Source organism: Marmota marmota, unplaced genomic scaffold (assembly GCF_001458135.2).
Source record: "Marmota marmota marmota unplaced genomic scaffold, marMar, whole genome shotgun sequence".
Lineage (NCBI taxonomy): Eukaryota > Metazoa > Chordata > Mammalia > Rodentia > Sciuridae > Marmota > Marmota marmota.
In genome coordinates this window covers 28,285,314-28,305,633 of record NW_026000229.1, presented here as the reverse complement: position 1 = coordinate 28,305,633, position 20,320 = coordinate 28,285,314, and the positions used below count along the sequence as shown (strand labels likewise).

The window sequence follows — 20,320 nt, the reverse complement described above, 5'->3', positions numbered from 1 at the left end:
AGATTGGCAGCCATTAGGAAGTCAAACAACAACAAGTGCTGGCGAGGATGTGGGGAAAAGGGTACACTTGTACATTGCTGGTGGGACTGCAGATTGGTGCAGCCAATTTGGAAAGCAGTATGGAGATTTCTTGGAAAGCTGGGAATGGAGCCACCATTTGACCCAGCTATTCCCCTTCTTGGTCTATTCCCTAGAGATGCAATTCTTATCGACAGAGTACAACTATGATTCTATTCCATCTGATTAGGACTGTGTATACAGTTAAAAGCCAAGCTTTCTAATATTGATGGAATTTATTGCAGACTATTACTAGCTGCATTTTATTTTGAAGCTAAGTCTTCATCACAGTCAATAACTAAAAAAAAACTATTATTTTAAAAAACGTTAATTGCCGAGCATGGTGGCGCATGCCTGTAATCCCAGCAGTTTGGGAGATTGAGACAGGAGAATTGCAAGTTCAAAGCCAGTCTCAGAAAAAGCAAGGCGCTAAGCAACTCAGTGAGACCCTGTCTCTAAATATAATACAGAATAGAGCTGGGGATGTGGCTCAGTAGTCGAGTGCCCCTGAGTGTAATCCCTGGTACCCCCTCCAAAAAAAGTTAATTGATAAAAACCTAAAACAATCAGTATTTTGAAATTATAAAGACATTCTTAGAATATAATTGTCTGGCTGAAAAGGATAATAGAAGCAAAATAACATTTAATCACTCAGCACAGCATTGTCCAATAGAAATATAATGCAAACCACAAATGCTAAGGCATATAGGTAATTTTTAAATTTTAGTAGCCACGTTATAAAAGGTAAAAAGCAACAAGTAAAATTAATTTTGTAATATATCTGACCCAATATATGCAAAATTTAAATCAATATAAAATTATCAATATAAAAAGAATTATTAAATGCTTTACATTCTTTTTTATACCATCTTAGAAATCCAGTGTGCATTTCATAGCATATCTCAATTCAGACAAGCCACATTTCAAATGCTCAAATAATTACACATGGCTAACAGCTACTGTATTGAACAGCACACATCTAGAGCCACTACCAAAGATCATCCTTTGAAATATGTACTTACTGAACATCATCTTTATACAACAAATATTTAAAAACAAAACCCATTTCATCTTGAAGCAACAGACCTCCATTTCAATAAAATATATAAATAAAAGTTCTACCAATAATGTTAGAATATTCATAGCCTTTCTCATATATTTTAGGCAAAACAAAAACATAATGCCCTTAAATAAAAGCACTCATATATGTTGTTGCCAGCATAAAAGGTGCCTCATACTAAACACATAAGAGGAAAGGGTAAAAGGAGATATAAGGAAAACAATACATTTAGATACGGTTATAAAGAAGCGCTGAAAAGAATAGTTAAAATATTCAAGAAGGCATTTTGACACATTATACATAAATGGAGTATAACTTCTCATTCTTCTGGTTGTACACTGGTCATGTAACCATATATGCACATAGGGTAATAATGTCCAATTCATCCTACTATTCTTCTTACCCCCATATTTCCTCCCTATTTTCACTTCCCTCTGTCTAATCCAGAGTACCCAATATTCTTCCCTAGACTCCTCCCTTATTGTGAATTAACACCCAAGTGTCAGAGAAAACATTTGGCCTTTGGTTCTTTGGGATTGACTTATTTCGCTTAGCATGATACTCTCCAGCTCCAACCATTTACCAGGAAATGCCATAATTTCATTCTTCTTTAAGGCTGAGTACAATTCCATGGTGAATATATATACCATGTTTTCTTTATCCATTCATCTGTTGGAGGGCACCTAGGTTGGTTCCATAATTTAGCTATTGTGAACTGAGATGCTATAAACATTGATGTGGCTGCATCACTATAGTAGGTTGATTTTAAGTCCTTTGGGTATAAACCAAGGAGTGGTTTATAGGTAGGTCAAATGGTGGTTCCATTCCAGGTTTTCCAAGGAATCACCATACTGCTTTCCAAAGTGGTTGCACCAATTTGCAGTCCCACCAGCAATGTATGAGTATAACTTTTCCCCTACATCCTCGCCAACATTTATTGTTGCTTATATTCTTGATAACTGCCATTCTAACTAGAGTGAGATGAAATCTCAGTGTAGCTTTTATTTACATAGAAGTTATACTCAATTTATGTATGATGTGTCAAAATGCATTCTTCTATCATGTATAACTAATTAGAATAAAGATAAATAATAGTTAAACTTAAAAAATAATCTAGTACAGAAAATATATTTTCAAAGAAGCTATTTAAAGTGTACTTTGTGTGACAGCAAAACATAATTATAAACTGCCATCATTTATCATTAAGTTCATCAATACATTTTATTATAATTTCTCAAATCCTGATAGACAAAACTAGATAAAATACAGAGAATCTCTTGGGGCTAGGGTTGTGGCTCAGCAGTAGAGCACTCGCCTAGCACGTGCGAGGTCCTGGGTTCAATCCTCAGCACCACATAAAAATAAATAAAATAAAGGTTCTGTGAGAGAGAGAGAGAGAGGAAAGAGAGAGAGAGAGAGAGAGAGAGAGAGAACATAGATTTATTTAAAAAAAATAGAGAATCTCAAAATAAAAGACAAAAATCTTCCCCATTTTTTAAGCAATCCACCCCTGCCTACCATTATAACAAAAACCTGTATGAAAATTAGTTTGCTCATTGAACTATGTTTTCTCAACAAAGTAATTTATTTAATCTAGAGCCATAATTCACAATTTTTTCTTTTGGTAGTGGTTTATCAGATAATGATTTCTTTGTTCCCCAAGCCTGGTTCCAGTAGTACTGCAGAACCCTTATACTAGCAAAGTTTACTATTTGAAAGACATATCCTAAATCCTATTTCTATAAATAAAAAACTATTTTTAGCAAATAATAACTCAGTGAATATGTTTTAAAAATTAGTATTTGCTTGAAATGTGGTGCACTTATATGTGATATTATACTATAACTTTAAAAACATATATATTAAATACAAATTTTACTAATTAACTAGGCTACCACCATTTGTGTTTCCAGATTCAATCAAGCTCTAATTTACTTGGAACCCTTGTTAGATTCTAGACAAAGGTGCTCAAAAACACTTATGGAAGTCATACCCTGAGACTTACATAAATCCCAGTGTTATGGTTTAGATCTTGAATGTCCACCAAAGTCTCGTGTTTAACACAAGGTTCCCAATGCAGCAGGTTGAAGGCAGTAGGTCACTGGGGTCCTGCCCTGAAAGGGTTTACCTTCTCTAGGGGACCTTCCCCCACAACCCTCCTTCCCTACCCCCTCTCTCTCATTGATGGCTGCCATGAGCTGAGCAGCTTTGCTCTACTACACCCCTTCCACTATGATGTTTCTGATTTGAAACCAACCGACCATGGACTGAAAACTGTGAAACCATGGGCAAAAATAACTCTTCCTTATCTAAGATGCTCTTGTCAGATAGATATTTTGGTCATGGCAATGCAAAGCTGACTAATGCACCCAATTTAAGAAATGGTTACCATTCTTAAATATATACACACACACATACACTTTAAGAAATGGTTACCATTCTTAAAACACATACATACACACACACACACACACACATACACACACATTCTTATTCCAATTAATAAGTATTTTACAGGGAACATGGTATAATAACATAAAATTAAAAATAGGTTATAAAAATTAGTCACACTTTTCAATTTTTTACCTTACCTCAACACATTTAGAAGCAATAAAACCATACTACCCTTTACCTGTCGCAGGGTTGATGCTTGCTGCGATATGAAAATGACACAGTGCATTGGCATGGTGGGAAATGTGTCTCTGAACTTCATGTGTTGCCATCTGGTCAGGCGTTAAATCAGTGTGAGTTACAAGAACAGAAGATCTCCTTTGTCCTTTTCTTAAATTTTTCAAATGGTGAATGGTCTAAAATAAAAAGATAGTTGCTGAACCCAACTCTGGAAGGTCTAATAAATGCTAACCAAAGAAGTTTTTTTTTCCTTCTTCTTTTTTTCTCTTCTTTTTTGTGGTGCTGGGGATCAAACTGTGTCTCTCACGATGCCAGCTAGCACTCTACCACTAGGTTATACTCCCACACCCCCAAATAACTGTTGGTTATTAAAAATTTTAAGACTTTCCTCCCTGTAGAACCTGACAATTTTAAGAAAAACTTTTTCATTTATTTTTTCTCGTTTTGTTTTGTGGTGGTGGTGGTAGTGGTACCAAGGACTGAACCATGGGAAGCACTCTACCTACCACTAAGCCAAAACCCAGCCCCATCTTTCATAATTATGGTAGAACAATTTTGAATATATTCTTTACAGTTTTTATAAATTTATAAATTTCTCAGAAATACTTATTCAAGGTACAAATACTTCTGGTTAAGATTAGGAGGTTCAAAGACTGCTTTCAGTAGGTCTCTACCTACTGAAATGGTATTTCCTAATCAGAACAGTAAAAATAAAACTACTGAATCTTCCTACCAGGAAGAATATTGCCTACCAAAATTCTTCCTTAGAACTAAACAGTGAGCTAAATAACCAAATTAAATTCTCTCTAATATAAAGAAGAAAACTAGGTACTAAAATAACAAGAGAAACCTACTTAGATAAGAATAGACAGGAAAGTCCTCATTATTCAAGTGTTGACCTATGTGATTTAAATTGAAATAGATCTGTATGACTGGAATTCTTCACTAGCTTACCTGCTCATGTGGACTATTTTGGACATGATCTTTTCTTCACATCATAACCCCATTTCATAGTACTTCTTTAATCTGTTAACCTAACCCAGCCCCAATATCATGCTTTCTAATTATTTTCCTTTGTTTCCCACATTCAATTAAATAAACTAACATGCTATCAATTATTTCTCTATTAAAGTAATATATCTGATCTTCCTTTTCAATTTCTCTAACCCTTATCCCTTTTCATATAGAAAACACTATCAGTTCTATGGTATGTCCTCTGCCTCTAGTCTACTATGGATTTCTTATTTCCATTGGTCCAAACTGCTTATCAAATTATTCTCAGTAGATCACTGACATTTATCATAATTTTAAATTATATTGGCAAAAGTGACCAAATACCAATGGTACTTTCTCCTAGTAACAAAAAGTATAATTTAAGAATATATATACATGGGGTTGGAGTTGTGGCTTAGTGGCAAGGCACTTGCCTAGCATGTGTGAGGCCCTGGGTTCGATTCTCAGCACCGCATATAAATAAATCAAATAAAGGACCATCGACAACTAAAAATATTTTTAAAAGAAATTAAAAAAGAATATATATACAGTTATATAGACCTAACAGGAATTTTATAGAAAAGGCTATCAGAAAGCAAAATAGCTTAGAGCCAATCAGGCACAACAGACACTAGTATGGCAATATGTAAATCAATGGATGTGTAAATGATGTGATTCTGCAATCTGTGTATGGGGTGAAGGTGGGAGTTCATAACCCACTTGAATCAAAGTGTGGAATATGATATATCAAGAAATTTGTAATGTTTTGAACAACCCACAATAAAAAATTAAAAAAATATATATTTTTTTTTAATTATTAATAACATCATTAAGTAACATTATTAATATAATTATTAATGACATTATTAAAACATAGAAATGTTTGTCAAATCTGTAGTTACATGTTTACCAATCTTTTTTGTTTTATTTTATGTCACAGTTAGTAATTCATTTTAACACTTGAAGAGCAACATATTAGGCAGCATGGATGATACAAAGATGTCTAAAAACCTTTAGTCTCCAAAGGCTTTATGTAATTTGAAGATAAAATGTTACATGAGTGGCTGGGCATGATGGCACATGACTGTAATCCCAGCAACTAGGGAGACTGAGACAAGAGGATTTCAAGTTCAAGGTCAGTCTCAGCAACTTTGCCAGGACCTAAGCAACTCAATAAGACCCTGTTTCAAAATAAATTTTTTTTTTTTAATTTTAAAAGTGCTGGAGATGTGGCTCAGTAGTAAAGTACCTCTGGGCTCAATCCCCAGTACCAAAAAAAAAAAAAAGTTACATGAGTTTATGTATGTAAATGATTATAAATAAATATAAAGATTAAGCTAATATTTTAGGACTCTGTCTTATACTAAATTTCAATATCAAAACAAAAGATAACTGGAACTGTTCTGACTTCCACTTTTAATTTCATTTATGCTTTGAATATTGTAAAAAGCATATAAATAATGGCCAATAACAAATAGTATCATAGCTTCCCTACTTTATATAAAATTTTAAAGGACCATATCCTTAAACTATTCAACTCATAAAATATTTCTGCTTAGCAAAACCACTTTGATTATGCAACTATTAAACAATTACTGTAAATATATAATGTACAAGTATAATTAGTAATGTAGAGAGATGCTGATAATATATTAAGTATAAAAATAAGCTATAAAACATTTCTATATTATATGATCTCAATCTTTTGAAGAAAAATATATTTAACATGCATGACTGAATTGGTTTTATTATACATTCCTTTTCTTAGTCTAATTTGTGAATAAGAATTCCTATGTAATAAAAATAGTCACAAAAAAAGAGGAACTTATGTTTAAGAAATTTTTGATAATTTTCAATAAGATATATATATATATCATTTTGTTCATTAATCCCTACTAGACACAACAGTTGATGGTATATATCATAAATAATCTAATCTTTTATAAAGAACCTTTTTTTCATACTGTATTTACAAAATGAAAACAATGATTTCATTTTCAAAATATTCAACCTTAGTATAAAGCAATGATATGATTTACTTGTTTTGTTAAAAAAACAAAATTTTTATTCTTAAGGAACAAATGGTCATTTTTAATGAGACAAATAAAAATAAAGTTTAAACCTCATGAAACAAAAACCAGACACTTTTAATTACAACTAATTTCAAGAACCTTTACATGTTTAGCTACTTTCATAGACTTTGATATTTGATATGCAAAATAAAAAATTAAAATTACATGACTTACCTAGACTACATGTCTGAGATCATTATTATTTCTATCTGGCTTTACAGTGGCATAAAAATATATACACTCACAAGCATAAAATAAATGAGAATTTATTGCTATAAATTTCATCATTACAAGTACCATCTGCATCTTAGCTTATGAATTTGGGACAGAAAAATATCTTTGAAATTCATTTACCACTTTAAATAATACAATACCTCAAGAGCATGTTGTATTCTGTCTTTTTGTCTTCCAGAATGAGAAAGGGTGCTGGCAATGCTGGAAGTAGTAGTCTCACAAATCTGCTCGCCCAAAAGACAGTCTTCTGGTAATAAAGTTTCTGCCCAGAGCCGGCACACGCCATCATGGCATGAAGTTAACAGCACATTACAGACAGAACCCCTAACATCAAAGAGAAGTAAACAAAGGTTTCCATGAATAACAATTCCACTAATCAATTAAAAGCTATTAATATTTGGTTCTTCATGTATGAAGATGACATTAATATAAAACACTGTATGGGAAAAAGCAATCAAAGAGCTTAAAATCCTATATCACTGTACAATCATAAAAACTGGGAAGTGCTCTTGATAAAAGCAATAGAAATTAAGGTCTGATTACATATGTGCAGCTTGAAAACCAGACTCTGAAGCCCCAGTAAACACACACACACACACACACACACACTCTCTCTCACACACACACACTCTCTCTCTTTCTCTCTCTCTCAAGGAATATTATTTTTGAAACAGAACATCAAAAGAAACCCTTGTAAGTTACAGAATGATTATAATAAAAGACCATTAAATGTAATTAAGTAATCTGCCTTATGGCAGAAGTTTTATTTTGCATCATACTTCTTATAATTCAAGCAACTATAAATAGGCAAGCAAATAAGCATCTTCATAATAAAACTGTAAATTATTATTACAAACTATAAACCAATGTCTATTAAATTCAGTAAAAACATCATAGCACCAAGCAGTTGAAGTAACTGCTTACTGTGAGAGAAAAAATTATTTTCCTTTCAAAAAATGTTTATACAGAATCTAGTTCAGTCAAAAAAGTATATTACAAGTGTCTTCAAGATATGTGAATAATTTAAATAGAAAAATCTTTAAATTTGAAGTCCAAAAATGTATACATTTCCCTTGTTTTCTTTTCCTAAGCATCTCTATAATGTATGCTATTCTCATTCAGCAAGTGAAAAAACCCTACTTCATGGAGGAAACAAATGTCTATGTAAGATTCTGAATGTCAAACAGCTTTCTTAGATCTGTATATACAATACAAGAATCATCTGTATAACTTGTTTTGTAACTAATTTTATAAGTACCTTTAAGAGATGTCAAAACAATAAGAGAAAATTTACACAGTTGGCCCTTCATGTCCATGAATCTGTATCTATGGATTTTCAACAGCAGATTGGAAATATTTGTGGAAGAAAAAACTGCATCTGTACTGAGTATGTACAGACATTTTTCCTGTCCTTAGTCCTTAAATTATAGAGTATAACAAACTATTTACATAGCATTTGCATTGTACTAGGTATTATAAGTAATCTAGAGATGGTTTAAAGTATATAGGAAGATTATATAGGTTAGATGAAAAAATTATACCATTTTATATAAAGTACTTGAGCATCTACAGATTTTAGTATCTGTGAGAGGTCCCAGAAACAACGTCCCATGGATATTGAGCATTGATGTAATAGAAAATACTTTGAATCCTGGCGTGGTGTTATAAACCTATAATCCCAGCACTTGGGAGTCTGAGTCAGGAGAATCACTGGAGCCCAGAAGTTCAAGACCAGCTTGGGTAACACAGCAAGACATCATCTCAAAAAAAAAAAAAAAAAAAAAAAAAAAAAAAGGCAGCATCTTCTGATTGACATTAGGGGAAAAAAACAGATATTTACACTGGAATATCAACAACAATAAAAAAATTCTTTGAAAAGGCTGAGCATGGTGGCACATGCCTGTAATTCCAACAACTCAGGAGGCTGAGGCAGTAGGATTGCAAGTTTAAGGCCTGCCTCAGCAACTCATAGAGGCCTTAAGTAACTTAGTGAGACTATGTCTCAAAAATAAAAATAAAAAGGGCTGAGGATGTGGTTCAGTGGTAAAGTACTCCTGGGTTCAATTCCTAGTAAAGCCCCCTATAAGAAAAATTCTCTGAGAAAGTTCTGTTGATAGCCCTAAGATAAAATAAAATTTAAAATTAAAAAAATACATTTTATTCACTGCATACGTTATCACCACATGTATTATTGACAGCTTATTACTATGCTTTATTTGCCCTCATTGTGTGTTTTCCTACTACTTTCATATAAATCTTAGAATCTTCGAGTATGACAGTTACTACTCACAATACCAGCTAACATTTCCCAGGCACATACTAGGTACTTCACACACACAAACACATTTCGTCTCACAATAACTCTCTGAGGTGGTATCTCAGAGATAAATTTAGTTTTTAGATAAACTAAATTTATCCTACAGAAAGAAAAACTGAAGCATAAAGAGCTCAAAAGCATAAAGTCACAAGCTCATAAAGCTAGTGATAATAGCAGGCCCTGAACTGAGACAGCTTGACTCCAGTGTCTATTCTGTTGAGCAACCATGTCAGCACAGTAAAAGGATTTTATTTTCATTATGTTTATAAACATAAAAATATGTTAAATTTATCTAACCTGGGCATATACTTGCTAGTTTTACGCCATGAAAAACCTGTCACTGCCCGGGGATGTGCCAAATAAACAAAGGAAAATTGAGTAGAAGTCTGTTTCCTTTTCACTTCATGGTGATCCTGAGGAATAATTGAAGACTTCCAACCAGTCATAGGATACCATACTTTCAAAAGACAGTCATCCTGCAAAATATCAGACATCAATATAAAATTAATTTGCACATACACAAATCAAAATTTAAGAAGCATAAACTTTAAAAACTTAAGACATCTCTAAAAACTAAAGATAGATCTAAAAACTAATGTGTAAACCTATGTATTATATAAAAACAAACCTAAAATGATCTAAAGAACACAATTCTTGAAAAACAAAGGAACAATGTGTTCATTAGCAATCTTCTCTGCATAATGGAGTTGTTTTAAAATATTTATTCTTAAGCTTTAGGTGGATACAATATCTTTATTTTACATTTATGTGGTGCTGAGGATTGAATCCGGTGCCTTGTGCATGCTAGACGAGCATTCTACAACTGAGCCACAACCCCAACCCTTAATGGAGTTTTTGAAATAGAGACTGATACCAATTTTTCATATTTCAAGATCCATGGGTCACTGAAAAGATTTTGATGGTATCTTCTTAGATAAGTTCAAAATGGCTAAGAAATATGCCATGTTATCTTATCAGTCACTATTATCATCCTTTCCTTTTTGAATTCTCAAAAGGTGAAACTGTTTTGTTGGTTTTTCTTTCTATGTGGGATAACTGATTCTGAGCATAAGAGAGCAAGTTGGCTCCAGACTTCTCCAAATCCAAATCTTTCATGTTCAAAGACAGGAAACCAAAGATACCTTAGAGGCAGGTGAAGGGTGAAATTCTTAAATACGAATTACTTTCTGCTCTAAATTAGGAATCAGAAAGCTTTTTCTCTAAAGGGCCAGACAGACAATAAATAAGTTAGGTTTTGTGGGTCACTACATGTGCAAAACAGATTATTCTTTGTTTTATTCTTACAACTCTTTAAAATGTAAAAAATATTCTTATTGCATAGGCCAATAGTTTTCTGATCCCTACTCTAAATGATGAGAAATTATTCAGGAAGCTGTCAAGAATCATTTCTATACCTATTTAAAATATTTACAGGTATAGGTNGACATACAGTCAATCAACAAGTACATGAAAAAATGCTCAACATCTCTAGCTGTCAGAGAAATGCAAATCAAAACCAGGTATAGGTATTAATTTTATCATTTTACTTAGTTCTGACTATTTTGTTATAGACCTAAGTAATTGTATCTTCTTTAATAGAAACTACCTGCTTTACAATACTTTATCCTGGACAGTGAAAAGTACATTAAAGAAAATAATAAATATCATCATTTATACAAAAATATCAACCTCTTAAGAAACACTGGAATTAAATATTTCTGAAAAGCATATATAGATTCAAATATTTTCATCTGGGTTAGGCAAATGTATGTTTTTTCCTCCCCTGGTAGTCTCAATTTATACTGCATTAAAGAAATGTTATGTTTCTATTAATGTCTCACTTGTTTGGATATTTTAATCATACAATAAAGCTTTTTCAGTACCTACTTTGAAACAATCACCTAACATTGTACCAGGTGTTTTCCTCTATGTTATCTTCCTCATCTTAGCATCATTTTCTAGTAACCAATTTACAGACTATGTACCTCAAAAACCCTAGTTGTACCTGAGACCGCCCCAGAAGTGACAAAGGAAAAGAACTCCACAAGCAGGTGGTACTCTAGTACCTTCTCCCATTTCCACGGACTCTCCCTCAAATGAAGCAGCCCCACTTTCATGTTACTGCCTGAAACTCTAAAACCACAACAGAATTAAATGAGTATTCCATAACAGAAAGAGATCTTTAAAAATTCCCAGATATTTAAAAACTAAATACTTCTTCTAATTCATAAGGAATATTTTTAATATGTTGAAATATTAGAACTAAATGAAATAAGTTCAACTAAATGAAAATGAAGCACAACATAACAATACATGGGAGTTGCAGTTACGTAACAGTGGTTAAAGGAAATACACAGCTTTTAATGATTATATGAATAAAGAAATGTCTCTAATGGTTGAAGCATCCAGTGAAAGAAATTAAGTTTTAAGAACATGACCTAATTTGAGACTGTATTACTTGCAAAGGCATTAAAAAGTTTGTAAAGATATATATTAAATAGAAAATAATAATCCTTTTTTTAATTGGGGGTTACATACTATGGCAGGAAAACTTCATTTTCCACATTTTTATATTAAATCCATCCTATGCTAAAAATACGAAAGATTTCCATTTTGAAATGGGAAAAGAGGTTGGTATGTCAATTCTTAAATAAATGAAACACTGAATCTGGGAACAGCATTCTCATAAGAAAAGCTTCTGGAAAACCTGTGGCCCTATCCTCTTTCCTGCCAAATCACCCCCCTCAAATCTCACTCTAGGTCTTGGAAAGCTCAGGTTTTCACTCAAAGACGTAATCTTCTAATAAAGAAATCAGAACATTTTAAATTACCTGAAAATGTTTACAAATTAACCAAATTGTTACATATAAAATGTTCAGAGAACTTTATGAACATAAACAAACAGAATTTCAAGAACACTTCCTAGCAAATATACTAAAGAAACCAATTCTTGAACTAAAGATTTAGTCAATCTGTATACTGGGTAAAAATGGGAGTTCATAACCCACTTGAATCAAATGTATGAAATATGATATGTCAAGAGCTTTGTAATGTTTTGAACAACCAATAAAAAAAAATTTTTTTAAAATTAAATAAATAAATAAATAATTTTTAAAAATAAATGACAAAAAAAAAGATTTAGTCAGATACGAGTTGTGGAAACAGTTCTTTAATAAGTAAGATTTTATTTTAAGCTCAGAAAAAAATTCCAAATACTCTTAACCCCAAGAAAAATATAACTCCCCACATTATTTTTTTTAATTGGACCATATCAACAAAAGTATTCAATGAACTATAGTACCAAAAATTCTGAAAGTAATTGGATTTGGGTCCCATAACTCCTAAATTGAAATCCTATCATGTCTAGCAGAGGTGGTAGAAAATGCCTTCTAGTGAGAGATCCACATGGTTACCATCTGTTTTATGAAGTTAGACAAACTTAGCTTTATTAACAGAAGCAAAACAGATGGGGGGTAGCAAAAACTGCCCAACATTCTGAAGTTAATTTCTGTTCTTTTTATCAAGAGAATCTTAATTAGATGTGCTATCTTTTCAAAATCATGAGGAAATAAACTTTTTAAACCCAAGACACATTTGTTTAACCCTCAGAGGATTCTTACCAATGAAGGATTCTTATCTTTCCATAAGAATTATGAAATACTTAGCTCTTAAGAGAACTGAACATAAGATGCCTAGAGCAAGATGACTTAAACAATGAAAAAAAAATGCTCCATGATCTACTTCTAAGTCTATGTGCAATAAAAATTCAAAGAAGATACTGGAGTACACAAACTGGAGGGGAACCACATTAAGAAGCTTAAAGCCTAATTGCTCCATTTAAGAGGAATGTGCTTTCAGTATTATTATTTATCTCTGCTGGAAGTACAAAGGCATCCTTTAGATTCATTAGGGATGAGAGTTCAAACAGATGTTCAGACAATGAATAATGATTATCTTACACATCTTGAGTAGTTTTTGAAGTATTAAGGGACTCTATCTAAAGACCATAGACCCTAAAATAATCCCAGTGTTTACTCAGTTGTTACAGTTAAAGAAAACAATCACATATTAGGGTAAGCAAAGAGAGATAATTAGAAACATGAAAACAATGGGAAGGAAATCATTAACATAAAGGGAAGAATCTTGAAAATAAAAAATATTTTTTGTGGGTATTTTAACAGTTCTTCTAGGGAGGGGTAAAAATCACAAAATTTGTATCAGTATACTATTCTTTTCTTTCTTTCTTTCTTTTCTTTTTTTTCTTTTGACAGTGCCAGAGATCAAACCAAGGGCCTTGCACATACTAGGCAAAGGCTCTACCACTGAAATACACTCCCCATCCCAAACGTACTTATAATTCAATCCAATTACATGCCTTTTAAAATATATTTCATAAGAACCAATTATTTTACTGCATTTGTTCACATCCAGATACAGATTTATTAAAGAGCCAAATGTCACCCTAGGAAATTCAAAGGTTTTCAGGCCATTTTTTTACTTCAAATCAAAATCAATCTGTAGTACACAAATGGGTAATAATGGTATGGTATTAACTACCTGTACAACTACAGAATAAGTTACAAGATTCATTCAGACAACAAATATTTATTAAATGCAGGCTGAACTGCTGGAGATACAGTTGGGGCAGGGATGGAGACAGGGACAATAAAATATATTTTTTAGAAGGAAAGACAACACTTAATAGGGACACACATTATCATTTCATTTATAAATGAAATAAATTCTACAGATAAAAAATAGAGGGAACTAGGAAATCATTTAATTGGGAGATTTGACCCCATCTGGGAGGTCAGATGTCGCATTCTTCATGACTAAAACACTCAGGATCACTCCAGGGGAACTGGGCTGCCCAAAATAACCACATAAGAGACGAGATACCTTTTTCTTTGGGGGTCCTGTGATGGCTCCCCTGACCTTAAGGGTCCGCAGAAAAATAGAGAGCGCAAGCCTGTGCTGACCCCTTTTATTGAGGAAAAGCCATTCAAATTAGGCAAGGAGTCAGGTTTCAGGGGGCTGAGTCTAGCTTCATGATGTCTGCTGTCAGCAGGTTGACTGACATCTAGGAAGGCCACACCCAAGGGCAGAGTAAGAGAAGGGGACACACAAAGGGCGTTTCCATGGAACATTCTATCTCAAACAGGGCAAAGGATTAATATCACAAAGGAACAGGTGAGCATAGCTCGACCCATGGAGCTGTAGGAAGACACGCCTATGCATGAAGAACAAACATTTGCTACATTTTTTTTTTTACTAATCTCAAAATCGGGGCTAGGCTATCATCTACAGCCACTTAAAAGTGGCCAGATCACTGAAAGTGACCGACAGTGCCTCAACCAATCAGGAGAGGAAAAACGCTGGTCACATGACATGGCGGCCTACCACAGTCAGAGGTTACATCACGAATGGAAGGACACAGCCAGTGGTGCACACCTATAATCTCTAGTTAACTGGAGGGCTGAACCAGGAAGATGGCGAGTTCGAGGCCAGTCTCAGCAACTTAGCAAAGCCTTAAGCAAATCAGCAAGACCCTGTTTCAAAATTTTAAAAAAGAGAGCAGGGGCTGAGGATATATAGCTCAGTGGAAAGCATTCTTGGGTTCAATCCCCAGTACCAAAAAAAGAATGGGAGAATGCTTAGAAGATGAACAGGGAAGGATGAGTGTTCCCTAAACAGAGAGAATGGAACATTAAAGGCCTTGAAAGCAGCAAAGAGCCTAGCAAATTCAAAGCCCTGAAAGGACATCACTGTGGTAGATGTTAAGGTGGAAAGAAGCTACAGGGGCCGGATTACACAGAAGAACCTCACAGATGAGGGTAAGAATTTGTAATCTTCATCTTATGAGAAAATATGAGTCATTAAAGAACTATGAACAGGGGAGTGGTATGTTCAACTAACTTCTGTGAGAAGAGTAGATTACAGGAGGGTCCATTTAAGAGAGTACACTAAGGGTCTAGATCTAAGAAGGTGCTAACTTGGGTCCTACCCAAGTGGAGGGGCAGAGAAGTAGACTTTAGCTCTGAAAACTACAGCTTCTTTTGTGATAGCTAAAATCACAAAATCATATGATTTTGAGTTTCCTTAAGCTTATATTTTAATTATGCACTGTTAGGACTAGACTGTGTACACACATTCAAACTGTTCTATCATGTGTTCTAAGCCATTTGATAGATTTGACTATTCCTCCTTCTTGAGTCTTTTGTATTTCTTCTTTGTTTAAATATATATTTTTTTAGTTTTAGATGGACACAATACATTTATTTTGTTTTATTTTTCTGTGATGCTGGGGATCAAACCCAGTGCTTCACACACGCTAGGCAAGCACTCTACCACTGAGCCACAACCCTGGCTTTTGTATTTCTTGACTTTTGTATTTCTTTTTTTTTTTTTAAAGAGAGAGAGAGATAATTTTTTTTTAATATTTATTTTTTAGTTCTCGGCGGACACAACATCTTTATTTGTATGTGGTGCTAAGGATTGAACCCGGGCCGAAAGCATGCCCGGCGAGCGCGCTACCGCTTGAGCCACATCCCCAGCCCAACTTTTGTATTTCTTGACTTCTCTAATATCACATTTTCCTAGTTTTCTTTCTACTGCACGGCCACTCTTTCTCAGAATTCTTTGTAGGCTTCTCCCCCTTTTTTCCTACTTAACGCTTGAAGGATTTGATCCTGAGTCCCATTCGCTATTATAAACTGTCTCTCTCTAGTTAATTTCACCGGGCCTATAACTTTAAACACCACCTTTTGCTCATGAATTCAAACTCCACATCTCTAATCTTGACTTTTCCAGCAAACTCCTGTCTCTCTGAAAAAGAACCTTCCTATTTGACATCTTAACCTGGATGTATCTTAAATTCTCTTCTAGCCACTATAACATTCTGTTGTTCTGCAATAATCTCCGCTTATTCCTGCTAGGCATAATGGAACACACCTATCATCCCAGCAGCAGAAGAGGCTGAGGCAGGAAGATCTCAAACTTAAGGCCAGCCTCAGCAACTTAGTAGGACTAGGGATATAGCTCAGTGATAAAACACATCTGGGTTCAATCCCCAGTACTCCCTCTGCCCCCGAAAAAAAATCCCTGCTAATTTCAACCTCAGATAATTCATACTTTTCATACTTGATGTTCCCTGAACAAAAAACCTTCCTATAAAGACTGTCTATTCTAACAGAAACCCAGTTGCACTACTACATCATCCTGTCTTAATTTCCTGGATACTACTCTTTAATACTTGATGTTTTTCCTGTCTTTCTTTTCTCATTAGAAGGTAATTTTTACAAGGACAGGAACCTTACCTGTCATATTCATCATGAACAGTTCAGGATATATGGCAAAATTCAAAAGAATATTTGTTATATGTGGGAATTAAGGTTAGTTTCAGGTACAATTCCAAATTAGTTTTTCCTCCAAAAATGTACTATCAATTCTCTTACACACACACACACACACACACATATCTATAAAGAATGAGAAATGAGGGAGAGACTATCATGATGTAGGAACAACTATCAAAGATTCTCATATATCTTACAAGTATAGGTGACTAGTTTGGGGGATAGAGGGCAGAGGAGGAATGTGTACTAGGTATCAAAACCCAGGGATCTGCCACCGAACCCCAATCCTAGAGAATTCTGAAATATCTTTTCTTTGGTCAGTTCCATGATAAAATACATTAAACAATATACATATTAAAATACATGTTTTAAAAAGTTAAAAGAATTCTAAACTAGAAAGCCTGCACTACAGAACAATCTCAACAAAATATCCCATGAAGATGAAATGGGGGAAAAAAAGTGAAAACCAGCAAAGGAAGGAACTACACTAAAGAAATAGTCAATCAAATGAAAAACTAAATTCAAATTAAAAACTAGAAATAAACACAAATAAATGGGAATACCAATCATATCTCAATAATAGCCTTGAACATTGATGGCCTAAATTCATTTATCAAAAGACACAGACTGGCAGATTGGATTAAAAAACAAGACCTGGGGCTGAAGGTGTAGCTCAGTGGTAGAGAGCTTGCCTGGCATGTGTAAGCACTGGGTTTGATCCTCAGCACCACATAAAAATAAATAAATAAAAATAAAGACATTCAAAAAAGATACAATAAAGTTTGAAGGAAAAAAAAAAAGACCCAACAATATGCTGTCTGAAAAAGACTTACCTAATAGTTTTCCTCCAAAAATGTACTATCAATTCTTTTACACACACACAAAGAGAAAGAGAAATGAGGAAGAGACTATCATGATAAGAACAACTATCAAAGATATCCACAGACTGAAGGTGAGAGTGTGGGAAAAAAACATATCACTCACATGGATCACATAAACAATCAGCAGTTTCTATCGTCATATCAGATAAAGTGGACTTTAAGCCAAAATTAATCAGAAGGGACAAAGAAAGCCATTTCATACTGCTTAAGGAAATTATACATCAAGACATAACAATCGTAAATTTATGCCCCAAACAATGGAGCATCTAAATACATACATCAAACAAACCTCCTCATTTTTTGGTCTATATCCAAAGGACTTAAAATCAGTATACTATAATGGCATAGCCACACCAATGTTTACAGCAGCTGAATTCACAACAGCTAAACTATGGAACTGACCTAGACATCCACCAATAGATGAATGGATAAAGAAACCATGGTATATATACACAATGAAATAGTACTCAGCATTAAAAGAGAATAAAATTATGGCATTCTGGTAAACGGATGGAGTTGGAGAATATCATGCTAAGCAAAGTAAGCCAATTCCAAAAAAACAAATGCCAAATGTTTTCTATGATGGGGGGCAGGCATGGGAAGAATGGAGGAGCTTTGGATTGGGCAAAGGGAAGGGTGAGGAGGGGTTATGAGGATAGGAAAGATGGTGGAATGAGATCAACATCATTACCCTAGGTACATGTATGATTGCATGAATGGTACATCTCTACACCATGTACAACCGGAGAATAAAAATATTGCACTCCATTTATGTATGATGAATTGAAATGCATTCTGCTGTCATGTACAACTATTTGTTCTACAAATAAAAAATTGAAAAAGAGAAAAAAAGAATCAAATAGACCACAACACAATAATACTGGATAACTTTAACATGCCTCTGTCACCACTGGATAGATCCTCCAAACAAAAACTAAATAAAGAAGCTATAGAAGTAAGAAAATACAATTGATAATTTAGACTTAATAGACATACATAGCATATTTCATCCATCAATGACTGAATACACTTTCTTCTCAGCAGCACACAGATCCTTCTCTAATATAAATCATGTTATGTAAGCTGTCACATATGTCAGCATACAATTGGAATATTACCTTAATATATTTTTAGCACCTGTAGAATTATTCTGATAGCTCCCTTTCCATTGATATTAATTTTTGTGTTCTTGCTCTTTTCTTGATTAGATTTGTTTGATTTTTATCAAATTTTAGCTGTATTATTTCTTATCTGTTTCATATATTTCTGCTCCTAAATCTTAGTTTTTCCTTCCTACTACTTTTTTTTTGGGGGGGGGGGTGGTGCTGGGGATTAAACCCAGGGCCTTGTGCATGGAAGGCAAGCACTCCACCAACTGAGCTATATCCCAAGCCCTCTACTACATAATATGAAAATAAAATTTCCTAGCTTCTTTCTGATACAAGTACTTTAAGTTATAAATGTTCGTTTTAGTGTTTCATCCCAGAGATCCTGATATTTTAAGCTTTTATATTCACTTAGTTCAAAGCACTTTTTATTTACTTTCCTTATGCTTTCTTCCTTGACCTCTGAGATACTTATAAGTGTGGCATTTAATTTTGAAATAGCTGACATGTGGGGGTGGGGTTCTGTATATCTTAAGGTGATTGATTTCTAATGTAATAAATCATACAGGAAACACAGTCTGCATGATTTCAAATTTTAAAAAAAGTAATGGAAATGCTTTTTATATTGATTGTATTAGTTACGTACATGCCAAAACTGATCAAACTGCATACACTTCAAATATGTGCATTTTATTATACTTCAATTTTACCTCAATAAAGCTATGGGGGGGGGGGAAGCTGAAAAAAATAAAATACAGTACATGTCTCAAATAAAAGTATATATACTACCTGCCCATAATCATAATGCCATTAATGATATTTCACAGGGGATAACAGGAAAATGTGTTCTAAATACATAGTATGCACAATATGCAAGCTGATATCAAAGCAATGACTAACTGGGAATATTATAAAGCTACATTCCAATAGGAATCTAGAGCAGCTCTCTGATCATTCTGAATGGTTCAATTAAATCATTCAAGACTTCACCAAAATGGTCTCATTAAGTCAAAGGAATGACTGACTATCCTAAGTATTCACTTATGCTAATCTTAAGAAATATGAGTTTTAAAAAATCTGAATTATTTTTCATGGTTAAATTTTAAAAGTAATGGGGCACTAACTGTTAAAAATCCAAAGTTAAAGGTAATTTAACTTTGATAATTTAAGAGATCAAAAGCATGAATTACATGATTTTTCAAACTTTTTTTTCTTTTTTATTTTTATTTGGTCTTTTTAGTTACACATGACAGTACAATCTATTTTTATTTTTCAAACTATTTTTCCTGTGATTCTGAAAAGTTTTCCTTTATTGGGCCATGCTTCTTGGACATCAAGAAAAATTCTTTGTGAATCTCTGCATATTAAGGATTTTTTTTAATTTGAAGATGATTGAACTGGCTTATCAAAATTCTCAGGGTTTTATTTTTTAAATCCAGTTTAAGTTTTTTCCCTTCCCACTTATTTTAGCTGTATTTATTTTTTCTTTTTCCCTTAGGCTCCTTGATTTCTGCTTAGCAAGGTTGTTTAGGTAGCTCTATTATTTAGGAGGGGAAGCAAAAAGGAGCACACATGGCAAAGAACTACAGGCAACCTCTAGAGTCTGGGAGAGGC

General features: G+C 33.6%; 1 protein-coding gene across 5 annotated transcripts in view; it reads right to left on the bottom strand.

Annotated features, from left to right (window-relative positions):
* Dmxl2 (Dmx like 2) overlaps positions 1–20,320 on the bottom strand; it is a 159,272-nt gene that overhangs the window by 94,588 nt on the left and 44,364 nt on the right. For all 5 annotated transcript variants that reach the window (XM_015480657.2, XM_048793030.1, XM_048793028.1 and 2 more), the window contains exons 7-9: positions 9,662–9,840; positions 7,188–7,371; positions 3,750–3,924 (exon numbers count right to left, since the gene is read on the bottom strand). In XM_015480657.2, the coding sequence (XP_015336143.1) occupies positions 3,750–3,924; positions 7,188–7,371; positions 9,662–9,840 (538 nt within the window). The remainder of the gene's footprint in view (positions 1–3,749; positions 3,925–7,187; positions 7,372–9,661; positions 9,841–20,320) is intronic.